Raw genomic sequence first — 8,190 nt, 5'->3', positions numbered from 1 at the left:
TGACACTGACTGATGTACTTTAATAAAGGGTAATACTTTTTGTTATTGTTTGCCAATGTTCATCACTATGAAGACCAGAAGTGACGAAAAATTTAAATGTTTTAGCCCTTTATAATTGGTGCATAATAATGTGATAGAACATCATCATCATAAGGATTTGAACCCACATCACTACAGATCTAATTACGCTAAAAATTCAAACCAACTTGTTAGGATCTGTAGTAGAGAAAAAAGAAAACCCAGATGATTTAGAATGACTTCTAAGCTAACCAGTAAACACTAGTTTCGTTTTCCCGCCATAAATGGACGACATCTTGGATTTGATCATCATTGCACACCACATGCAGTTTATCTATAGAGAGTAAAGGGCAATTACTTTTATAATTGTCATAAAAAGAATAGAAGTGACCAAAAACTTAAATTTGTTATCCCTACCCCTTATATCAATTGAGTTTTGGATAAGTCTGGCAGCCATGATTTCAAAGTACTGGGAATAACATTACCCAAGCCACATATATGGGGATTTTATTTTCTGAAACACTATGGGCTACACTGATAAAAAAAGCCTAAAAACTGTATATTCTTTACTTTTTATATACAAATGTTCTTTTCCATTCAGTGTATAAACAAAAACGATACTTTTTTTGTGCATTTTTTCTTCGTATTTTCTCCCCCCCCCCCCCCACCCCCCCCCCCCCCCCCCCCCCCCCCCACCCAAATTAATACATAACAACAATGCTATAACATATGCATTAGAATGTTCAGAATGCAATGCTGGTCAATATTCAATCAAATTATTTTGCCTAACCACAGCCATTTTTACAGAACGGGTTAATAACTGATATAATATGTTCATGAATAAACAAAATGACCGTCATTTTGAAAAATGGCCTCCATTTTCATATTTAGCTGGGCTTCTGAAATGTCCATCACATATTTTCACACAGTTCAGACATCACGCTAACTCAAAATCATAGTGGTCTGGCCCATGCCTAATATACATTCATAAGCATAACGCTTTAATTTGATTGGTTTGATTTACAAACACATTTACATTTACATTAATACATATTTCATTTAAAGGGGCAGACTGTAGTTTTAAACACTAAGACATATTTTTCACTATTAGAATCGTTTATGATCACTGAAATCAAAAATTATATTGTATTGTTTAGATTATCTATTTACGTACAACCGAAGTGTTTCTGGTCATCCTGGTGTTTTTAACACCACAAAATGCATTTTTGATATTTTGGGTTTTTTTTTAATAAACGCACGTGCGTCTGAGAAGCAACGATTATGGAGTCGCGTTTTAGTCTATTGTTTAAGGATATTTCAATGTCAGAGACTCTTGTTTCACTCTGTTGTATCCAAATCTGTTTTAGGATTGTAAATTAACCAAACACAATGTCCATCTTTACGGGTTGAAATTAGGGTCTAGGTGAAACGTATGTTTTCGTTGTTTAAAAACTAGGGTCTGTCCCTTTAAAGATCTTCTTAACATTTATTCTGTTTAACGACACCACTGAAGCACATTGATTGACTAATCACTACATTTTTTCATTTAGCAGCAGGGGAGCTTTTATAATTAATTTCCTCAAAGCATACCATAGCCTGTGATATACCAGTCGTAAAGTACTGGTTGGGACGGGAAAAACCCTCAATGAGAGAATCATTCTACCGAGACATGTTCGATCCTATGGATGAGCGTTCGCTTGAGCTGCTTGTGTCGCAGGACCAAACCACCTCGGTCGATCCATTGAACTGATTTTTTTCTCGTTCCAATCAGAGCACCACAACTGGTCAAAGGTCGTAGCATGTGAGCTCCTGTCATTGTGAGAGTACATATAACAGATCCTTTACTGCTAATGTGGTGGTGTCGTGGTTAAGCCACCGGGCATAAGGCTGGTAGGTACTGGGTTCACAGCCAGGTACCGGCTGCCACCCAGAGCGAGTTTTTAACCACTACACCCTGTTTTCTCTCACTAACCACAAACAACTAACACACACCGAGAGCCCAGACAGCTGAAGTGTGTGTGTCCAGGACAGCGTGCTTGAACCTTTATTAGATATAAGCACGAATATAAGTTGAAAAGAAAGAAAAGAACGATTGTGTGTAGACAACTGCTAATAGCGCTATATACAATCAACTATCATGAAAACTAAATGTCTCGTTTTTAAAAGGACTATTTTTAGTTCTTGTCTATTGTAAAATGTGTCTAAGTAACAGAGCATTTTTAGCAACTAAAGTTACACGTTTGGTATTCCGAACACCAATGCCTCTATATTCTCTGTGTATTTGGGTAATTTTAGAATTGTATATTGATGTTGATCATCGTATGACTCAGTTTGACATCCAATAAGCGATGAGTCGTTAAAAATGCATTCGTTCGTCCGTCCGTTCGTTCGTTCATATCTAGTAGTTCTAATCTTTGTTCTTTGTAGTAGCTTACAGTGAATTTTAATGCCTAATATATTTTTTTTTTCGTACGTACGAAATTATTGGGAGGCAAAATCAAGTATCAGATTCCACAAATATTCAGGCAATCCAAAAGACCTTGCAAATACAAACAAGAAAATGTATTTCATGTGTAATGATAGTAATTACAAATTCTTAGTTGGTCGATAACTTGTTTCAATATCGTCAAAATCAGGACAGAATCTTTAATCCCAACCAGTATAATTAAAATAAACCCATTGGAGCTCATGTCCAGTTGACCTTTCATTCGACCAATCAAAACCTTACTTGCAAAATCATGCCAGTGATTTGAAAAGAATTTGAAAAGATTCGGGATTATGCCGAGGGTATATGAAATGATTCTGGTGAATTACGAAGTATGCCGGAAACTAATTGCAATATAAAATTCGTTTCAAGACGAAAAAACAAAAAAAACCCGTGATGGTATAGCCATAAAATGTGTTTATACTAGTATACAATCCAGTTTATCACTTCACTTTTCCTTGTTTTTTTTCAATGTTGAATTAGACCAACACGTTTGCCTATTGCATAAATAGTTTCGCCCGATATTTTTAGAATTTGCATGCTCCCGAATAACGCTATAAAAGGTGAGGTGTAATTGGTCGATATTTAAATTGTTATTTATAGAAGAAATGTCACCACGCAATGCTGTTAGATCTACTGGTAGTCCCAGTAGAGCTAATTTTAATCAGATTAAATCCAACAGACATGGTTACTGAACGTATTTCTGAATTGAAACATCTCCTTTATTACGGAAACCAAATGTGTATTTTATTTATATTTTAAACAATATTTTGCTACCGGCCACTGAATTAGCTCGCTGGCTTGTCCACTTCACCTTCAATATTTCTTTGGACATATCTCAGTCATGTCCATGTGGATGAGGAATACTCTGGACTGTGTCATATGACTAATACCAAATGCGACTATGGCGATTTACTATCTTGCAATTTGGTCTATTAGTACAGTGTATTTCAGAAAATACCTGCAGGATGGAAGGTTTGCACTAGCAGTATTCTTGGTTTGGCACTACATTTCTCATGTGAAAGTGGTTCTTCCAAGCAACACGTGATCTAATGAATCCCTACAAAAGTTTCAAGAGACATTACTTTTAAATGAAAAAAATAAGAAAACTCTACACCTTATACGTATAGATGTTCACTGAGAGTGACCTAAGAATGCAAATAAAGAGGTCAAATTGCCAAGTTGTCATTTGGTATCCGTCATACCGGGTAGTTTAGGCTATTTCCCAAACAAATAGTCTTAGCTGAGAAATTTCAGAAGGATCACTAGATATGAAGAGCTGATGGAACCAACGGAAGAACCAGAGCAGGAAGGAAGAACATGTTTTGACCACGCACTCAACACATTTTATTTACGGTTATATAACGTCGGACATATGGTTAAGGACCACACAGATATTGAGAGAGGAAACCCGCTGTCGCCACTTCATGGGCAGGGATGTGATTTTTCAGCTTTTTATCTGATTTCAGATTTTCTGTGTAAAATAATGTTCACAAAGTCTACTATAGACTGGATTTGATCTGAAATGCTAAACAAATTACCTTTCTATAGCTATGGTACAAAGGTTTCAGCTTTTTAAAATCAATTTTTAAATGCCTATTACATCCATGCATGGACTACTCTTTTTGATTAGCAGCAAGAGATCTTTTAAATGCACAGGCAGTATAGCACATACAACGGCCTTTGATATACCAGTCGTGGTGCACTGGCTGGAGCGAGAAATAACCCAATGGGCCCACCGACGGATATCGAGAGCCTGCAGAATGAGAATCCCAGAAATTTTAATTGACAGACATCATATTTTAGTTGCATAAAAATACAAAGGAATATGAAAGGAAGTCAAGACTTCCTAGTGCTAATGACAATATTTGATGTAGATACTAATTATATACAGCTGAGCATAAGTTAAGCACAATGTAAATAGAAAGGCAAATCTAAAAAATAGTATAGAGGCGAGATATAGCTCAGGTGGTTGAGTGCTCACCACAACTGGTCTAAGGCCGTGAGTGTGAATTGTCCTGTATGTGGGAAGTGCATACAAAAAGGTATTTGCTGCTAAAAAAATTTGGCATCCAATAGCCGATGATTTATTAATGAATGTGCTGAATTGTAGAAGTATGTTTTGATCATTAGCATGCACTGCAATTTTCAACAGACTGCTAATAAAAGCTGTTGGATCATAAAATATGTTTAACAAATCTAACAAATTCATCTTGCTGATATGCTTGTGAAACTGAAATATATCAACAGCGAAGGAACTACTAGTATTGTAATTTTAGAGCATTTAAAATAATCTGCATAATATATAATAAGCAAAAAGGGTTTTTTATATACACAATTATGATCATCTTTGAATAAAATTCTACATAACAAAAAATGTACAAGTGTTTAAGCTCCAATGTATGCGTTTTGTAGTTTCTGTATATATGTACTTTACAGTCATAAACATGTTTCACCACAAAATGCTTATGGTCATTGCGTGTGAGATTTCCCCGGTAGGTGAACCAGCAACATTTCTATTGGTGGAAGATTCTGGGGCTGAAATGATTCTTTGCTTGAGGATACTGTCTCCATAAATGTATCATATCGTAGACTGTTCATGATATCATCTGTCAAATATAATCGGATAGCAGGTTTACCTTCATGTGCTCAATATCTACACGTATTCCTAATTATACTCCTGTGCTCGTGATCGTTTGTTGACATACCTGCCCATACCTATCATAAACGATGCAACTATGTCTACTGTATTTTTATTGTTGTCTTCGCCAATGTACTAAAACTTTCCCAAAAGCCTAATTTAGGACTATATTTATTTAAATAGATGTTGAGTTCTAACATATCATGGGTATCACCGTAGCTGAATATACAAATGAAAGAAGATATTTGATCATTCATTCCATCCTTTCTGAATAAAGTGGAAAATGTATAAGAATAATACTGGGCTAAATTTACGAAGGTTGTTTATGTCTTGCACACGTGTAAATACATACATTTAAAATACTTGAACACCTGTTTATGTCTTACACACGTGTAGCTACATACATTTACAATACTTGAACACCGGTTTATGTCTTGGACACGTGCAACTGCATACATTTACAGTACTTGAACACCGGTTTATGTCTCACACACGTGTAACTGCATACATTTACAATACTTGAACACCGGTTTATGTCTCACACACGAGTAACTGCATACATTTACAATACTTGAACACCGGTTTATGTCTCACACACGTGCAACTGCATACATTTACAGTACTTGAACACCGGTTTATGTCTCACACACGTGTAACTACATACATTTACAGTACTTGAACACCTGTTTATGTCTTACACACGTGTAACTACATACATTTACAATACTTGAACACCGGTTTATGTCTCACACACGTGTAACTACATACATTTACAATACTTGAACACCGGTTTATGTCTCACACACGTGTAACTACATACATTTACAATACTTGAACACCGGTTTATGTCTCACACACGAGTAACTGCATACATTTACAATACTTGAACACCTGTTTATGTCTTACACACGTGTAACTACACACATTTACAATACTTGAACACCGACGGTTAAGAAAAACAGCCTTCGTAAGTTCGGCCCTTTATGTTTCAGCGAGTTAGTACTGTGTCGCCAATGTAATGAACTTAAACCTTGCCATATTCTAGGTCAATCAAGAGTAGTATAGCCTATAATTTTGTTTAGTAATACTAAAGTAAAACTTGTATTTTATCCAGAAAATATGCTGTGTTCCCACTATTAACAGACTGCAGTTTTATAACAGGCATACTAAGTTTAAAATTTACACAACTGTTGTTATTCCGTTTGTTTGATATGTGCATTTCTATCTGTCGATATATAATAATCAATTTTAAGGGACGGAGTTTCCTAGCCGTTAAAATAGTTAGTGGTGTGAGATACATGCAATACACGTTGGCTTGGTAATACAACGGCAAACAAAGTAGGCCTTCGTGACCAGAAATAAGGAGTTGAGGTTTGAACCCCTATCTAAATCCACGTCTGGAAACATATGTCGATCAATTTACATGCCTTTCAAATGCTATTTCAGTTTGGCACTTGGGAGAGAAAATTAGTAGGTCCATTACAATAACCAGAATGCACAAATTTTCATATTCTAAGTAAGACAATTTCATGTATATTTTTGTTTTAATTATTAAAAAGGCTGTATTTGTGAGAAATGTGTCACCAAGAATACAAACTGAGAATAATAGGCCTACATGAAAATGTATGATTAATTTGCAGCTTTATAAACTATACTCATTACGGTTTCACTGTATCATTACATTTTATGACACGCTGATGTCCTGTGACGAACTTAGATACTCTTAGATACCATTATATTGTCAATCACCAGGCACCGGTTAAATGGCATCGCATGTAACGTTACTGGATATATTTTTGTTCATATTTCCAAAACATTCTTAAACTATAAACACTTCTAAAAAAACCATTCCCCGAAGCGGATTTTGGATATGATGTTCTACAACACACATGGCTTCTAATAATACCAAAATCATTTATATATCTTTTGTCCCCGGGTTCGACCATTTTATCGCCTTCAATGACCAGACTAAATAAACGACGCCACTCAACACATTGTAATTATGGTTATGTGCCATTTTATCCAAATGAAGTAATATCATATATGTTAGACGTGAACTATCCAATAACCGATCGCTCTGTACCGGAAGCCATCAACATATGATGAAAAAAGCGTATGTAAAAGGTAATTTGATAGAAGCGAAAACAAAGTCTTGTTCAAACTAATGCAATTAAACTTTTAACGTTTAGTTAAAGAGTTTTTGGTGTATTGTACTCAAATCAGATGTTGACAAGGACTGGTTATTGAACATCCTTACACACATTTCATGATCTCTAATATCTGCCCAACCTCCATTATGAGCGGATGGATTAGACTTAGCAGTAAAGCCGTTAGTAATATACACGTGTTCTGGAAAGAGATAGTTTCTGTTTCGACTTAATGTACCTAGTACCTTGTTCAAGACATCAGTGGTTTTGCAATTTCCGTGTTGATGTAAACCCTTGCAAATGCCTAAATGGAAAACTCTACTGCCACTAGGTTTTAGGATTTTCAAATCACCAGGGAAGCACGTGGCTACCACGTGCATTAGCGACCAGCCCCAATTGTAGTCATCGAACAGGCAAAATGATTTCGCACATTCTTTAAAAAGCTTCCAGACGTCTTTCCTGAAGGCCATTCCTCTCCCGATTCCTATATGCCAACGATCTTTCCTCGCGGCGCTTGACTTGTAATCATCGCGGGAATAGCCCGAGTATGCACCCATGATATACATTTTATACTCTGGACACTGAACCCTAGCCTGCCGGTCCAGCTTTCTCATGTAGTCTATCGTATCCTCTGCCAAATAGTAATCTTCTTCTATTCGAAATATTATCCCTTCAAAATGTCTAAGCAACAAGCAGTTCTCAAAAATAACATGGAGCTTCCAAACCCAGTGATGTTTCATCTGCGTGTACAGGGCTTGTCGGTAATGTCCGTATAGGTCTTGATACTCGGCGTTGTTACACTTCCGTTTCCGGGCTTCTTCCTTATCCAAATTCCTCGGACAGTCTTTGGGATCATCTCCTGGGAACTGGTTGTTATATACTTGAATAGCATACGGGTA

The 8,190-nt window shown here is 36.2% G+C and overlaps 1 protein-coding gene across 1 annotated transcript in view; it reads right to left on the bottom strand.

The window, feature by feature from the left end:
• Nucleotides 1-4,975: 4,975 nt before the first annotated feature.
• Nucleotides 4,976-8,190, bottom strand: part of LOC121387212 (alpha-1,6-mannosyl-glycoprotein 2-beta-N-acetylglucosaminyltransferase-like) — a 3,665-nt gene continuing 450 nt past the window's right edge. The window contains exons 1-2 of the mRNA XM_041518238.1: nucleotides 7,644-8,190; nucleotides 4,976-5,112 (exon numbers count right to left, since the gene is read on the bottom strand). The exon at nucleotides 7,644-8,190 is cut by the window's right edge and continues 450 nt beyond it. Coding sequence (XP_041374172.1) covers nucleotides 4,976-5,112; nucleotides 7,644-8,190 — 684 coding nt within the window. The remainder of the gene's footprint in view (nucleotides 5,113-7,643) is intronic.

This window comes from Gigantopelta aegis, chromosome 13, assembly GCF_016097555.1.
Source record: "Gigantopelta aegis isolate Gae_Host chromosome 13, Gae_host_genome, whole genome shotgun sequence".
NCBI lineage: Eukaryota > Metazoa > Mollusca > Gastropoda > Neomphalida > Peltospiridae > Gigantopelta > Gigantopelta aegis.
Note: the sequence above shows the minus strand (reverse complement) of the source record. Positions and strands in the feature narration are given on the sequence as shown.